General features: G+C 38.8%; 4 protein-coding genes and 1 non-coding gene across 5 annotated transcripts; 3 read left to right on the top strand and 2 right to left on the bottom strand.

Moving 5' to 3' along the window:
- Window positions 1–1,622: 1,622 nt before the first annotated feature.
- Window positions 1,623–4,578, bottom strand: LOC106388540 (protein KINESIN LIGHT CHAIN-RELATED 1-like). The gene is made up of 4 exons (XM_013828630.3): window positions 3,637–4,578; window positions 2,930–3,543; window positions 2,542–2,833; window positions 1,623–2,092 (listed from the first exon to the last, which is right to left on the bottom strand). The coding sequence occupies exons 1-4, from the start codon at window positions 4,314–4,316 to the stop codon at window positions 1,855–1,857; spliced, it is 1,824 nt and encodes a 607-aa protein (XP_013684084.2). The 5' UTR covers window positions 4,317–4,578; the 3' UTR covers window positions 1,623–1,854.
- A 3,397-nt stretch (window positions 4,579–7,975) lies between these two features.
- Window positions 7,976–11,049, top strand: LOC106385577 (F-box protein SKIP19-like). The gene is made up of 2 exons (XM_048750946.1): window positions 7,976–8,349; window positions 8,575–11,049. The coding sequence occupies exons 1-2, from the start codon at window positions 8,030–8,032 to the stop codon at window positions 8,597–8,599; spliced, it is 345 nt and encodes a 114-aa protein (XP_048606903.1). The 5' UTR covers window positions 7,976–8,029; the 3' UTR covers window positions 8,600–11,049.
- Window positions 10,067–10,137, bottom strand: TRNAG-CCC. The gene has a single exon. It is a non-coding gene; the product is annotated as a tRNA-Gly (tRNA).
- On the top strand, window positions 10,420–11,049 carry BNAC03G29170D. The gene has a single exon (XM_013825484.3). The coding sequence runs from the start codon at window positions 10,578–10,580 to the stop codon at window positions 10,830–10,832; it is 255 nt and encodes an 84-aa protein (XP_013680938.1). The 5' UTR covers window positions 10,420–10,577; the 3' UTR covers window positions 10,833–11,049.
- A 1,435-nt stretch (window positions 11,050–12,484) lies between these two features.
- LOC106388539 (plant UBX domain-containing protein 10-like) lies at window positions 12,485–15,047 on the top strand. The gene is made up of 4 exons (XM_013828629.3): window positions 12,485–13,397; window positions 13,994–14,164; window positions 14,244–14,447; window positions 14,587–15,047. Exons 1-4 carry the CDS (start codon window positions 12,573–12,575, stop codon window positions 14,812–14,814), a joined length of 1,428 nt encoding a protein of 475 aa, XP_013684083.1. The 5' UTR covers window positions 12,485–12,572; the 3' UTR covers window positions 14,815–15,047.
- The last annotated feature ends 1,377 nt before the right edge of the window (window positions 15,048–16,424 follow it).

Here is a 16,424-nt window from a genome sequence, read left to right as displayed (position 1 = left end):
TCCTCTCAGCGTGGGTCAAATGGTTCGATACATTGACAAGACAATTAGGAACAAGATATCCTCTCTGCGAAAGCGGAAGCCGAGCTTCTATGGTGACATGATGCAGCGTTGGCTCACTCGGGCTTCTTCGCTACAACCGTAATCTGTTATTTTCCCATTATATGACTTGTGTTTCTTTATCTGAAAGCATAAACTTCAGTGGCCTGTAAATTTTTTTTTTGTTAATCAATTTAAAATTTCAACAAAAAAAGTAGTTAAAATGTGACCCTTCTCTTTTTTTTTTTGCAACTGATTTTTCTAAATGTGACCCTTCTCATAAGATTGATTTAAAAATTGTATAGTAATTTTATCTAAACACTATTTTCACAAATTCAGCAATTCAAAAATTATAACCATTATCCTAAAAGTGATCCTATAAAACGAGTGATCATAATTTTTTGTTTAGCTTGCTTATCTAACGCTTGAATTAGTTTACTTGTGGCATCAGTGATAATCTTAATATAAACAGCATTCAACTGGCTTTTTTGAAAATGCATCGTTTGAGTAGAGTATAAAGTCTCAAGTAGAAACTAAAATAAATTAGGATTTGTGTTAATTATTTAGGATGTGTGTTAATAAACTAGAATCTTTTGAGCACAAATTTAGGTGAAGAAGTTTCTACGTAATATATATGTGTGTGTGTTTAGTTGTTTATTGTTTATTATCCTACCAGTATTTTCTTATATACATAATTATTTTGAAGGTTTTCGAATGCTAAGTTTTATAATTTTTTTTGTTGGAAAAGTTTATAACTTAGACCAAAAAAATGTTCAAGAACTCTTGTTTAATGGCCAACTATGATTGATCACATTAACTAAACGAAATTCAAATTTGGTCTGTCAATTTACTGAATATTTTTGGTGGTTTTATGTTAACTTGCTGCAGATTCTAGTTCAATTTGCAATGCATATATTCTTTTAGATGCGTTGAAGTACACTATAACCATTTAAACCACCATCTTTTGACATTTTAACCCATTATATCACAATCAATTGAGTCTAGTCCCATATGTATCATGGCAATAGAAATAGAAAGATCTTAATATTTTAGGATAAAGCTTTTTTGTTGTAGAGATACTCATTCCTAGTAAAATGGTCTTTTTTCTCCAATCTAGTTGATGTGATTGATTTGTTTCTATATAGATTCTTAATTTCTTGCTCTCTTTAGTTTTCAATTTCAAATTTACCAACGGATTGTTTACACCGTTCTCTTTTGTTTTAAGAAATAAATATATGGATGTTTTCTTGTAAATAACTGGATAATCAATCAAAGAGTATAGTTCAGACCGTTTTCTTTTGTTTTTAGAAATAAAAATCTGGATATTTTCTTGTAAATAACTGGATAATCAATCAAAGAGTAATGATTAGTCGAATATTTAGACTAAAAGAAACAAAAAATCCTTATTTCCAATGTTTAGTTGAGTGTTGTGATCCGTAAATTAATAAGTTTCAATCTGCGTTTGTTTGCATGCAATTTACTTTAGTGATTCGAAAATCAAACTTGTACAAGTGACAAAGGCAAATACTTGCAAGTATCGATACTTCTGCACAATTAAACAGACAAGCACACGCAAGAAATATAAATTTTCGAAAAAGGGACCGAATTAAAGAAACTCTCAAACTCAAACAAACAGCTCACCAACTTGGCAGTACTTCACCAAACTCAAATAATAAAACACGATACAGGAAATTAATTCATCAGACTCATACTTATGATACAGAAAAGATCAAATAAAATAATGATAACATAATACTATTGAGTATATATATTATATGTGAATGTTTTTTTATTATATGTGGTTACGATTTGTGTTCTTCAGAACTTGAAACCGAGGCCAGGCCATTTCTTACCAGATGCCTCTTTCTTGGGAGGTCTTGCGTTTGGATCGATCAGATTCTGTAGCGACTTGGCTTTGTAGTTCCGTGACCGCCCCGCTTCCTTCAAAAGCTCGGCCAGACGCTTCTTCTCGTCCTCAAAATCAGGATTTGCAGTACCGAGCTTCTCCTCTCTCAGCTTCAGAACCTGCTCCAATATCTCAATGGCATCTTCTATCCTGCAAAATGACATAGCCATCAGAAACAGGAATTGTCTTTACTTATCTGGTCTAACCGGTTCAAACTGAACCGGAACCATACCGATAAATGGTTCCTAATCTAATGCAAATGAAAAAATATCTGATTACGTTTTCATTTTGTATATGTCCAAAAAAACCAATCCTTCCAGGAAAAAACATATCCAAACCAATCCATTTCAACTTTAATGAATAGTACCCGGTTCAACCGGAAAACTGAAAACAGAAAAGTCTAATCCGGAGCTAATTGGGTTCTCCTAGTTTCATATATCATATCGACCAGGTTATGATTCCGGTTTACGTGAAGAGAGTTTAGTTGTATGTCATAAATTTAACCCAAACCAGTTGTGCTTATTGTTTTGATAAACCAATAGATCATCAGTGAGTTGAGTTGTATGTCAGATAGTTTTTTTAAAGACAATTATCATTACCTTCCCATGGCGTCATACGTGGCAGCCAGATTGCTGTAAACACCGAGAGTGTCCTGATCACAAGGACCACGTTCTTGTTCGAGAATCCCTCTTGCTTCTTCAAACAGCTCACCAGCCTCATCGATCTTGAAAAGCTGAACGCACGCCAGTCCCATCTGGTTCAACACAACTCCAAAGAAGGCAGATTTCTCACCAGCTGCCCGCAGCTTCGTCACAGCGCTCTCAAACGCGTTTCTTGCGTCTTCATACCTCCCCAACGTGTAATACATTACTCCCATCCGCGCCTCTAACCCTGCAATTCATTCACATACAAAAGCCAAAACTAAAGCTTGACAACACAAAGAAGAGTACTTTACTGTTCAATTTAAGACCAAAGACACGTCATAACCTGCAATGGCGCTCTGCTGTCCTGGTTTATCCTCAAGAAGTTTCATGGACTTTTGAAGTAGCTTCAGTGCTTCCTCAGGCTCATCCACAGACTCATATATCGCAGAGATCTCGGTTAATCCACCAGCAATCTCCTCAACAGTTGTCCCAGGCACCGGCTTGTTGTATATCCTCAACGCGTTCTCGCAGTATGACTTAGACTCACGTAGCTTCCCTGTCCTATGGTAAAGCTCAGCCAATCTGACAAACACCGACGCTACGGTAGGATGAGTCTCTCCCTTAGAGGACTTGAACACAGTGAGAGCCTTCTGGTAAGAGAACACAGCTTCATCGAACCGACACAGCGACATGTAGATGTTCCCAATGCTGACGTCGATCGAAGCAACTTCCGATTCTTGCCCGCTCGCGATCATAGCCATACTGGCGAGGACGAGGTGCTCGAGCGCGTTCTCGTAGTCTCCTTTAGCCTCGCAGATGATAGCCATCAGCCTCCTATCAGCCGCCTCCTCTAGTGATGCGGGTTCGCTATGCGCACGGTGGATCTCTAGAGTTTTCTTGCATAACTCTTCAGCTTTATTGAACTGCATTGCTTGAACATAGGCTTCCGCCAAGTACCTGAAACACGTGGAGTTGCTTTATTGGATAAGTACCTGCAATCTCAACGAATTCAAACAATAGCCACGTGGCGTTGTTTAATTGGATAACTACCTGCAAGTTTCACCAACTCGAGGATCCGTCTCTCCCAGAGTCTGGATCTGGATCTTGAGCCCCTCCTCGTAGCAAGCGATGGATCTATCGATCTGACCTAGCATCGACAACGTGTCGCCGAGCTGCATATGCCCGGAGAACGCGGCGAGGGAGTGGTCGGGTCCACGCTCCGGATCCGGGACCTTGATGGCTCGCTCGAGCGGCGGGACCGCCTCGTCGAACCTCCCGAGGCTGCAGTAGATCGCGGCGAGGACGTGGAGGCTCATGGCGAGATCGAGGACAGGTCCGCCGTCGCTTCCGCCGGGGACGGGAGGAGCAGCGGCGGCGCAGCATCTCTCGAAGGACTTCGTCGCGCGGATCGCGTAGTCGAGAGCCTTGTTGGGACCTTCGCCGGAAGCTATGGCGTCGCGAGCGAGCTTGAGGAGGAAGGGGCCGAGATCCGGGTTGTCGAGGGATGGATCGTCGACGACGGGTACGGCGGCGGCGGCGGAGGAAACGCCCGGCGAGTCTTTTTTGGCGGATCTGCCGGGCGAGGGTTTGGATCGAGACGGGGTGGAGGAAGGGGTCTTCTTCATCGGGGTTCGTGGAGGTTGTTGTTGTTGCGTGTCGGGGACGGACACGCGTAGCGGCGGAGCATTGGCCGGCGTTTTGACTGAGACTAGGCCTGGCATCGTTGGCATCTATGTGGTGTATTTGCAAGAGAGAGGATTTGTTTGTAACTTTGTATCGAATGTGCAGTCAGAGATCCAAGTGGAGAAGGAGACGAGTCAGTGAAGGGAGTAAGGGTAGTTTCGTAATATATTTTAGATTAGGAGGAGATTACGGTCATCTTGCTAGATCATTTTTCTATTTGATATCGGTTTGGTCGGTACATGAATCATCCGGCGTTGCGATAATGTATCGTTCTACTAGTTGCAGTTGTAGTAAAGTCACACGAAAAACAAAAGTCGACGAGTTTCACGAACCGTTCCAACCAATATGATACGGCCACGTGGTAATAATAGGGAAGATAAGCTCGTGCCAGCTACTAAAGATGACTTCTTTTTCTTTTCGCCAATTAAAATGTCAGCTTGGCGCTTGGTAATGATCGACCAACCAATAAATAAAGATTTTATTATTCATAAGTAAAGAGAACCGAACCCAGCTCAGTTTGTGTTGTATGAATCCATATATCATATGATAAGATACGCTTGACAGTCCATTTCATCATAATTAGGAGAAAACTTTATGTACAATTCTAAGATTTAATTACTTAACTATCTTTATCACTCACCCTAATAATCCATTAATAACTCAGGGATTTTTACTTTATTGGATGTATATGCTTCATCTTTAGGAAAAGTTAATAATATTCATGGAAAAATATTACAGTTTACTAGTTTAATTGGATTATATAGATAATCGTGTGTGAATCTGTTTTACTGAAAACATGATTACATTCTTTTGAAGATAACATGCATTAAATTTATAACATTTTACCAAAAAAAAAAAAGAAAAAGATAACGTGCATTTGAAATTTAAAACTATAGGACAAAATATATTTCGATTACAAACTGGATAAAAGATACCCAATCCATTATTAAATATAGTTTTAATAACATCAACTTTTTTGAGACTGTCTAAAGAAAGCAAACTAGCATGAAATTATTCGAATGAAAATGAAAATTCGATCAGTTTGAGTTTTTATTTTTTTGCATGGCATCGCCCAATGCCACGTGATGAATTTGGCTTGGATGATTTGAACAACCATACAGCCGAGTTAACCAACTAGGTATAAATAAAAACTATCAATAATCTTGTGACAGACGAACAACTTTTTGTTAAGTGATCTCTATCATTTTCAGAATAAATTATTGAGAAAGGGTGAGACAAATTGTGAAGATGCATCTGTCAGGGGCGTGAGTAGGAAATGAACCTCATTAAAAAAAAAATTTGTATGATTGTTTATTTTCAACATTTTTAATTCTTACCTCATTTGCACTTACAAATTGGTCTGGTTGCGCAGAAGAGGTAATTTGGAGGTAAGTCGAGATTTGTTTTCGTTTTTACATTTTTACATGCATTTCAACACACCATGAATATCTGTTTATACAAGAAAGGAAGATGGTGTTCAAAAAAAAAAAAAAACAAGAAAGGAAGAAAAGTCTTCGTCATCTTCTTTTTTGACAAGTACCGGAAAGAATACAATGATATACTTTCTACTGCTGCAGTGTTAGATCCAAAGTTGAAGTTCGCTGTCTTGGAATATTGTTATGACACCTTAGATCCATTAACAAACAAGTCAAAAGTCGATCATATCCGAAAGAAGATAAAAAAGTTGTATGGAGTTTATAAGAAGGATCCTAAGAGCATTACTGCGAGCCCTTCAGAAACCACATTGGTGAACAATATACCAGCTGGATATGGGGTAAGTAGTTAGTGTTATAATGCATGAGTTTGTACTTGGTGTGTTCTTACTGTTTTTATGTTCATAATGCATGAGTTTTATGCATTCTTTTTTCAAAATGCGGGAACAGGAAAATCAACTTTAGATGTGTACTTGGCTGAACTGGTTTTAGATATATGACTGCCTTTAAGACTCTAGATGTCTTGAGATATTGGAGAAAAATGCAACACGGTTTAAAGAGCTGTCCCGCATGGCGTGTGATGTTCTTTCAATTCCCATTACAACTGTGTCTTCTCAGTCGTCATTCTGTGCTGGAAGCCGTGTTCTTAGCAAGTATAGGAGCCGACTTCTTCCATCAAATGTACAAGCTCTCATTTTTGGAAGAAATTGGCTGTGTGGGTTTGAAGTGACGAGTAAGTTTTCTGATTTTATACTTAGCTTGTATACTTTCTTTTTGATACTGGTGAATACCACATTGCTACATTGGAGAACTAGTTCATTGCATATATAACTTTTTCATTATATTGTTTCTGAATAGGTCGTAGATGCTGCTTAACTTAAGAAGCTTAAGACTCTAGATGTCTGGTTAAATTTAACTTGTATATGTCTCTTTAGTTGGTTGCATCGTTGATATGTCTTTTACTTGGCTGCTGTGATTTTTATACTGATTTGCTTGGATGTTTACTTGCAGATTGATTTGTTCACTTGTCCATATTGATGAATATCTAATTTGTTTGTGATAATTTTGCTTACATGTCTCTGCTCATGTTAGAAGATTCTGAAGAAGAAGAAGAAGAAGAAGAATCTGAAGAAGAAGAAGAAGAAGAAGAAGAAGAAGAAGAAGAAGAAGAAGAAGAAGAAGAAGAAGGTGGAAGAAAGAAGAGAAGGAAATGAGATTAAGTGAAAGAATGAAGTATGAAAGTTTAATTCTAAATTTAAGTACCTTTTGGCTTTTGTAAGATATCGATTTTTTTTTTTTGTAAGACACAGAGTTTAAGTTTAAGTTTAAGACTTTAAGTATCTTTTGTAAAACATGGAGTTTAAGTCTAAGTATCTTTTGTAAAACATGAAGTTTAAGTAAGTTTAAGATGTTATATATGACATTTAGAATCTGTACATCTTTTAAGTTGAAAATTAGACTTTCTACATTAAGTGGACGTCTGGACTCCATGACAGCCCAACTGGTCATGGTCATATTTGGTTATGGTCCTATTTAGAAATGGTCTTATTTGGAGTTTAACCAAAAACGCCAAAAAAAATAAGTCTATCTGGATACACCCAAATCCGTCCGGACCACCAATTTGATACCCCTAGCCATCATATAGTTGATAGTTCATATATGAATTGTCACGTTGTACCAGCACATATTATATTACGAACCCTCAAGAGTGAATGTTTGATGTTAAACCCTTAGTTTCATAGATAAATACCTTTTTTGGTTCAGTTTTAGTTATATAATTTTCCCTTTTTTTCTACTAGATGAAAAGAAAACATGTGCGGGTACAGTTAGTATTCAAATAAATCTTGCTGTAGAAAGATAATTCTATCCAACATGAGACGATCCTTCACTTGTCATATAATGATAAAACCAACAAGTTCGTCAACATAACGGATATTCAAGCTCAGTCGATGACAGATTGAAAGTATGTTAGATTCTGACTCAGTCGACAGTGGTTAGATTGGCGATGGTCGATGACGCAGGCGAGTTGAAAAGAGCAAAAGCAAGATACACTATTTAAATGTCGTAGAGAGCAAAAGCAAGAAAAGAGCAAGAGCAAAAGCAAAAAAAGCAAGATACTTGTAAGCCAACAAGTTTTAAATGTGTTTAACCATGGGCCTAGGCTCACCAATAAACTATTTAAGTGAGCTTATTATTGTTTATGACTCGAACTAATTTCGTAAATACGTATGTCTCCGAGGGCCAAGTAGTAATTGCGAAGCTTCTACTTCACTTTTCTCTTTCGCTATTTGTCGTTTTCATTTGTCGCTCCTTCGCCGTCTGTCTCAATGCCTCCGGTGATGAAAAGAGGAAGACACGGAAACTGGGCGGACCTTCCGCCGGAACTAATGTCATCGATCTTGCTCCGTATTGGCGCGATCGACGTACTTGAAAACGCGCAGAGAGTGTGCAGATCGTGGCGTCGCGTTTGCAAAGACCCCTCGATGTGGAGTAAGATTGATATGCGGAACGATGGAGACTTGGAAGACATGGACTATGACCCCGAGATCATATGTCGTCACGCAGTCGATCGCAGCCAAGGCGGTTTGGTTGAGATCGACATTGGGTACTTTGGTACTGATGACCTCCTCAACTACATCGCTGTTAGGTATCTCTCTCTCTCTCCCCTTCACTCTCTCTCTCTAGGCATTGAAAGGTTCGAACTTTATGAAAGAAGACAAAGATTCACACTGTTTGGAGAAGACCCAGATGATGTTTTGTTCGTTAATCATCTCTCTCTCTCTCTCTTCTTTCCTCTCTCTAGGCATTGCAAAGTTAGAACCTTTATCAGTTATCTTAGATTGTGTTTTTAACCCTTTTGTTTAATTTGCAGGTCGACTAAATCTGAGAAGCCTTAGGCTTTTGATGTGTGATACATTAACAGACGAGGGGTTTATGGAGGCAGTTGTGAAACTTCCATTGCTTGAACACCTGGAAGTATCATATTGCTCATTGTCAGAAGAAGACTTTCTGAAAGCTGCAGGCCAGTCTTGTCCCAATCTGAAGACACTGAAGCTAAACAGCGAACCTCAGTTCAAGCCTGATGATGACGAAGCTCTAGCAATTGCAGAAACCATGCCCGGACTTACGCCACCACCAGCTTTTTTGGGAACGGACTAACCAACAAGGGCCTCAACGCCATTCTCGACGCTTGTCCTCACCTAGTACACCTTGATATACGCAAGTGTTTACGTGTTGACTTTGATGGGGATATGGCGAAACGATGTTTTGAGAGGGTCAAAGAATTGAGACAGCCTTACGACCCAACAGATGATTACCCTTTTGATGGTTTTGAGAGGACCATAGAAGAATAAGCTACAGAAGACGAAGAAGAAGAAGAAGAGGAGGATTACTCATATGACAGCGATGAGTATGTCTATGATGTCGACAATTGCTCTGACACGTATGACTCGTGTGATGACTAGACATGGATAGGAGGTCGGATCGTTTTGAAGGATTAAATAATGATAGGTTGTATTGACTATATCAGTAGCAAGCAGTGGTAATGAAACTAGTTCATGACCTCCTTTCGGTTAGTTGGTTGTTCCAGTGGACGTGTGTGTCCCTCTCCCTATGCCTTACTCTAGCTTTTGAGCGTGTAGATTCCTTGACGGAGTAAGAACATATTTAAGACAACACATGTCGCAAACTCTTTTCCCCGAAAATATATATGAATGGGAATCATGTGATACATCATGCTGCAAATTATTATTTTTTTTTTCTGAAAATTTTAAGACAACACTTTTGCACTTGTGCCTTGTGGATTGCGGTCTGAACGTACCAATGTCGGTTACTTGTTTGGCAAGGAGGAAAAAAGTAAAAGGTAATGGTCCAAACAAGGATTCAGCCCATGAGGTCCATCGGCTGCTAGAAACGAAGGTAAACGCTAGCACTGTGTGTGAAACATGATCTAGCGCTCTTTCATCCCCCGTCTAGAAGAGATCATACTCTAGCCTTCACAAGGAAGGCTCAGCTCTCGTGGCTTGGAACGGGAGTGTTTTGCTCCCGATTCTCCTCTCATCACTATGACTGAACCAACGTCCCGTTACCTTTAAAGGCCTCCACTAGGATTACAAGCTAACGTTACTAAGCTCGGCAATTGATTTATTGTTTTCTTGTCTATATATGTAGGTCTAATACTTTTGTTTCTTCCAATGTGGGATTATATATCTAGCTTAAGCCACAATATTTAGTTTTAGTTTTAACCAGTAGGTTCCGGTTCAAGCCCATAATATTTTCGGACCGCGACCAGAACCCAATTCATGTCTTAAACTCGCCAAAAGTATAAGAAAAGAAAAAATTGAATCAATCCAGATAATTTTTATTGCGCATCCAGGGAATCGAACCCTGGTCAGTACCGTGGGAGGGTACTATGATACCACTACACCAGATGCGCTTTTGCTATTAGCCACATATTTATACTTTTATTAAATAGAAAAACGTAAAAATGAAAAATACATTTCATCTGGTTACATATTTTCTACATTGCGTATGACAAACAAGAATCTACCAATTCTCTACGAATAAAATTCAAAATCTTCAATTCCAGCTTTCTTAAACATCCATTAAAAAACAATTAAGAAATTGGACAGAGATTAGGCCCATATTACTAACACACGTCCGCATGTAGTAGTTTGTTATAAATTTAAAAGATTGCTTATCCCCGGGTTTCGAAACCGGGTTTGTAATACGTAATACATAAAATACATTCTCTATATTTCTAAATTTCTCCATCGCGTATCGGGTACAAAATCCCCAATTCACCTTCTCTAGGATTCAAATCCCTAAAACACGATCTTCATCTTCAGAAGAGGTTCAAATCGAATCTGAGAAGCCATGGACAAAAGCAGCAGCATCAACTCCACGGCCTCTACCGCCTCCAATCTCAGCACGGCTTCCCTTGAGAAGCTAGATCAGGCGGCGAGCTGGTTCGGCGCCACCGTCATCTCCGCGTTCTTCGCCTCCCTCGAGCGCTGCTCCTGCGTGAACCTATCTACCTTCGATGATGATGACGACGAAGACGACAACGAGGAATCCAACAGCCGTCCCCTTGCTCTCTCCGCCGCTCCTCAACCAGACGACATCGTTTAGATTCTCCGGTAATCCCTCGGTTTTTAGGAATTTAATCAACGATGTAAGACGTTCAGAAACTTTTGATTGTATATGGCGGATTTGATATCTAATTTTTTTCCTTTTTCTCCGAATGTTTATGTGTAAACTGATTATGCTTGCCTCTGAACGGATATGGTTGGTCTTCGTTCATGATTTGTGAAGGTTTATATATTTTATATATGCTTGGTTTTGGATTTTGGAGCAATTTGTAGATTTTCTTTCTTTGAAGGTTACACGATTTGCCTATGGTTATATTGTTTATACACCTGAATCCCAAAATCAAAAAAAAAAAAATTGTGCATGCGTTCTAAGTCTAATCTTTAGTTTTTATGTTAAGAGTAAAGATTGTATGCGCATTTCTCTGTTGAGAAAACCATAGGCAAAGAACAACTTTTTGGTGGTGGGAATCGCTCAATCGCATATGTAATCTGGTTTCATCTTTCTGGTCTTTGATTGTGAGGTGATCTTTTTAAGCTTGTAAGGATTGTAGTTGTAGGATAGATTAGTGAAGCACATTGCCTTGTTTGAGTGGAAGTTGTCATTTGATTCTTAGCTTATATATGTTGTTTGTCTCATTCCTTGATCCGACTTTAACTTTAGATACAAAGAATATGTTTTTGTTTTCCAGTTCACATTTTATAGTAAACAAGTTTAAGTGGAAGTTGTTTCTTAGCTTACATTTTTTTCTGAGTATATGGAAGTTTAATTCGATGCTTACTTTGGATCTGACTTTAACTTTGGATACAAAATTAATTTAGAAAACAAAGCATTGCTTGGTAAGTACATAAAGATGGTTCTTATATTTAAAAGTTGTGCTTGGTGGTCCGGTCCGATGATGAGTTGCAATGAGTTTTACACTCTTCGTTCCAATTGCTAAAGCGATTTTGAAAAGTTGCTATGTTGAAAGCACTATTATTGACTCTGAGGACCACATTGGGTTGTTATTACCTACTAGCACCCAGCTCTTAATCTGCAAGCATTGCCTTTTGTCTCAGTTTTTACCACTAGCTTTTCTCAATCATTATCAATCTCTCTTCTAGAAATTTGAGGTTATGTTCGGAAATTTGGCATGACCATTTCAACAAAGGCTGCTCTAGTACCCAGTGCAAAGCATTTTACAGTGATCGCCTTTTGAAAAAGAAGCATCCAATCTTTCATTCCCTCCTTTCTGGATTTATTTCACTTTGATTGCTCAAAATAATTAAGAATGTTTTTTTTAATTGGCTTAAACATGAATAAGAATTTGATTTAAAAAAAAAAAGAGTAAGAATCTCGCTTGAAATGTTTATATCGTGTAGTTCCAATTTCCATCTTTCTGTTTTGTTACTTTGCAATGTGTTCGTGTTAGTGATATATCGCTGGAAGCTAGCTCACCTTTTACTTCAAAAAGTTATTCCTTATCCTAAACAATGGATTGCCTTTGAAAAAACATCGCTTTGCATAAATGAAAGGTATACTAAAGCAGTAGAGAGAAAAAAAAATTGAAGCTAAGCACCTTTAGCAATTCGAAACCAATTGATTCTTAACCAGATGGTTTAATCGAACCACTTTCGGGTTTGGTTATCAAAACGCCGCCGTGTTGAAGTCGAGGGGGGTACTTTCGGTAATTAATTCGTGGCCATCGTCACTGTTTATTGAACAGATCAACCATTAATCAGCACAGTTTTCTCTTGTTTCTAGAGAGAGAGGCGAAGTGAAGAAGATCTCTCTTTTGTGATAATGGTTGATGCGGCCGACAAATTAGGTTACTTCCAAGCGATAACAGGTCTCGAAGATCCCGATTTGTGCAACGAGATCCTCCAAGCTCATGGCTGGGACCTCGAACTCGCCATCTCCTCCTTCACTTCATCTGACCCACACGATAACGACGCCGACGCTTCCTCTTCCCACATCGATGGCGATCACTCCACCGCGAATCCCGAAACGAACGATTACCCTCCTCGAGGAATCCACGACGATTCAGAACTCGAAAGAGGACTCAGACCTCCGGGAATCGCGTGGAGGATCATCACTCTACCGATCTCGATCGTCTCCGGTAGCTTAGGGTTAGTCTCCGGCGCCATCGGGTTCGGGTTCTGGGCCGCCGGTGGAGTTTTATCGTACTCTCTCGGTATGTTAGGGTTTGGAGGACGTCGTGGTGGCTCTGACTCATCATCGGCTCGGCTTTTGCCGCCGGTTTCTTCGGCAGCAGGTGAAGCGATGGAGTTCATTGCTTTGTTCGATAGAGATTACGGGAGGAACGCTTTCAAGCCTGGCTTTGTACCGGAAGGTTTCATGGACGCGCTTCAGCGATCTAGGAGCGAGTTTAAGCTCTTGTTCGTTTACTTGCACTCTCCTGATCATCCTGATACGCCTGTGTTTTGTGATGGGACGCTTTGCAACGAAGTGTTTGTGGCGTTTTTGAATGAGAATTTTGTTTGCTGGGGAGGTAGTATTCGAGCTAGTGAAGGGTTTAAGATGAGTAATAGCTTGAAGGCGTCTAGGTTTCCGTTTTGCGCTGTGGTTATGCCTGCTGCTAACCAGAGAATCGCTCTTCTTCAGCAGGTAAAAGTAACAGTCTTTCATCATTGATTTTGTGTGGTGATTCTTGGATTGGTCTTCAGTGATTAGTGTATGTCTGAAAGAATGTAATCTAAAAGGCAATTTAGCAACTTTAAGTAAACTTAAGGAGCTGCTTTGAAACTGTGTCTTAACTACTATCTTGTTGAAGTGAATAGTAGTAAAAGGGGTAAAGATAGTTGTTTGATTCTGCTTTCATCTGTAACTCATCATTGCAGTTATTCTCCTGGTAAAGCTTGTATGAGTTTAGTAGTATATGTGGTGTGATCGAAGAGGATATTTAGCAACTAGTAAGAGTTATTTTGCAACTTTAAGTAGACTTGGTTTGAATCTGGTAACAGGATTGTTACGTCACTTATGTGATTAGGGAACTGTTTCGGTACTCTGTGGTAACTACTATCTTGTTGAAGGTTTTACTAGTGAAATTGGGTAGAGATAGTTGTTTGGTTCTGCCTTTATCTGTGACTCTGTATTGCAGTCATTCTGCTACTAAGCTTGTGTGAGTTTTGTAGTGTATGTGGTATGAGGGGAGACGTTGTTCTTAGTTTTATTGTGTTCTTTGTTCCTTTTGCTTGTGGCAGGTGGAGGGACCGAAAACTCCAGAAGAAATGATTGCTATACTGCAAAGAGTTGTGGAAGATAGTTCACCTGTTCTTGTAACTGCAAGGGTTGAGGCAGAGGAAAGAAGGACCAATTTGCGCCTGAGAGAGGAACAAGATGCTGCCTACAGGGCTGCTCTTGAAGCTGATCAAGTATATTTCCCTTCCTGCTGTTTACAAGATCTATTGTGATAATGTCTGTAAGCTCATCTTTTTTTTTTGTGTTGATTAGGCAAGGGAGAGACAGAGGCAAGAAGAGGCAGAGCGTTTAGAGAGGGAAGCTGCTGAGGCAGAGAGGAAACGCAAAGAAGAAGAAGAGGCTCGGGAGAGAGCAGAGCGTGAAGCTGCAGAGAGAGAAGCTGCGAGAGTGAGAATGAGACAAGAGAAAGCACTTGCTCTTGGAGACGAACCTGAGAAAGGACCTGATGTTACACAAGTAAGTTTCTCCTCCTTTCTTTGCCATTCATTACTTTATTCTTTGCTCATAAAACGTCATACTCTTACTTAGTCTGTTTTGGCTTTTGTTGGTATATATGGTAACACGTGGACTGTGTTTATTCGCCATGAAAATGTAGGTTTTGGTGAGGTTCCCGAATGGAGAAAGAAAAGGGAGGAGGTTTGAAAGCAATACCAAGATACAGACATTGTATGATTACGTTGATTCACTTGGAGTGCTAGCAACAGAAGAGTATAGCTTAATAACAAACTTTCCAAGAACAGTGTATGGAAGAGACAAAGAGTCGATGTCACTGAAAGATGCAGGTTTGCATCCTCAAGCAAGTCTCTTCATTGAGATCAACTAAAGTCTCAGATTCTTCTGTTTCTTTCTCCTTTATAGCCCCTCTTTTCAGTTTTTGTTTTTCATCTCTTTTAAAATAATCAGTAGTGTTGCTTCAGTGATCCGAAGAAGATAACATATATACACAAATATATTCAGAAGTTGTCATATATTTGATATTATTTACTCCTTCCGTTCTTTAAAGTTACATATTCTAAATTTTTCACACATTTAAATAAAACACATTACATTTACATATTTTTTTGTGTTTATCTTTTTTTCCATAATTTTAAACCAATAAAAATTCAACTAGTGCAATTAAATTTTTTGAAGTTTGCAATTAGTTAATAAAAATACAGTGAAAATGTAAAAAATGGATCATTTTGAAACAAATTTTTTCTTTAGAATAAGTAACTTTAAGGAACGGAGGGAGTATTTCTTAAAAATGATAGGTTTCGCTTTGTATTATGTTTTATTGGTGTCATATTGAAGACACCAAGATCAGTCTTTATGTTAAGATTCTCAACGATCAACTTCGAGCAATATTCTTCCCTTTCTTTTCTCTTGATTCTCAACGATCAACTTTTGGTTTAAGGGTGGCTCCAGAGTCTACACTCCAGGCTTTGAAAGTAAGGCAAGGGTCCAAGAGAATTTGAGTTATGGAAAGAAGTGAAAGAATAATATGTACCAAGATGAAGTAATTAGAGGCAATGAATGAAGTACTGATTTCTGAACTTCAGTATTTAGCTGAATAGCAAGGGTTTCATTTGCTTTGATGAGAGAGCTATGCAACAAGAGCAGTAGACACTTGACGGAAGTGATATCTTAATTACACTTGACGGAAGTGATATCTTAACTGCGTTGATGAGAGAGCTATGCAAGAGCAATAGACACATGGCCGGCCCTGGGCTAAAACTCCTAAAACAAAGGCTTTAGGCGCCAAAATATATACACTTATTAGGGGCGCCAATTATCTGGAGGCGTGACTTTATTTCGCTCAAAAAAATTGATTGAATTATCAAAAATTTGTAACGCGAAGCGCAAAAAATAAATTAAAATTAAATGCAGGAAGTATTTAGATTGATATTAGATTATCAAATTTTTTTTATGGTTTACGTGATCGGACTAATAAAATTAAGTATCCAGGCTCCGTTTAGCAAAAATCCAATTGATAATTAATATATATAATTTTTATAATTACTACTTAATATGATATGAATATGATATCAAAATTATGATAAAAATTCTATTAAAAAATAAAAAAAATACAAAAAAATTGAAACAGAGTGATCTAAAACGTTTTCCTCTGCTCCTCGCACAACACATCTCAAGGCTGTTCACAAGGTACTTCAGTATTTTAAGGGGCCATGCAATCCCAGGAATCAGACTGGAAGCTACCAACTGATCCCACCATGCCTAGGAATTCCCATCGAACGGAGAGATAGATTCAGGGATGGAAAATATAGCAACCACTACAAGAAAACACGTCAGTTTCAAGGGAAAACAACATCGCAATTCCGTTGCAAATCGCTTCTTATGAGGGTTTTGCGAGAAACCACGTTCCCTCGCAAATCGCTCGTCGCAAATGAAAATCACATGCAAAACGCTCGCAAATTTGCGACGGAATGATATTCC

The sequence above is a fragment of the Brassica napus genome, chromosome C3, assembly GCF_020379485.1.
Source record: "Brassica napus cultivar Da-Ae chromosome C3, Da-Ae, whole genome shotgun sequence".
NCBI lineage: Eukaryota > Viridiplantae > Streptophyta > Magnoliopsida > Brassicales > Brassicaceae > Brassica > Brassica napus.
This window is presented reverse-complemented; position numbering and strand designations above follow the sequence as displayed.

Coding starts and splice junctions, on each gene's coding strand:
- LOC106388540 (XM_013828630.3), bottom strand. CDS start 4,316: ATGCCAACGATGCCAGGCCTAGTCTCAGTCAAAACGCCGGCCAATGCT. Junction 3,544..3,636: donor CGAGTTGGTGAAACTTGCAG/GTAGTTATCCAA, acceptor CACGTGTTTCAG/GTACTTGGCGGAAGCCTATG. Junction 2,093..2,541: donor ACGTATGACGCCATGGGAAG/GTAATGATAATT, acceptor GTCATTTTGCAG/GATAGAAGATGCCATTGAGA.
- LOC106385577 (XM_048750946.1), top strand. CDS start 8,030: ATGCCTCCGGTGATGAAAAGAGGAAGACACGGAAACTGGGCGGACCTT. Junction 8,350..8,574: donor CTCAACTACATCGCTGTTAG/GTATCTCTCTCT, acceptor TTTAATTTGCAG/GTCGACTAAATCTGAGAAGC.
- BNAC03G29170D (XM_013825484.3), top strand. CDS start 10,578: ATGGACAAAAGCAGCAGCATCAACTCCACGGCCTCTACCGCCTCCAAT.
- LOC106388539 (XM_013828629.3), top strand. CDS start 12,573: ATGGTTGATGCGGCCGACAAATTAGGTTACTTCCAAGCGATAACAGGT. Junction 13,398..13,993: donor GAATCGCTCTTCTTCAGCAG/GTAAAAGTAACA, acceptor TGCTTGTGGCAG/GTGGAGGGACCGAAAACTCC. Junction 14,165..14,243: donor CTGCTCTTGAAGCTGATCAA/GTATATTTCCCT, acceptor TGTGTTGATTAG/GCAAGGGAGAGACAGAGGCA.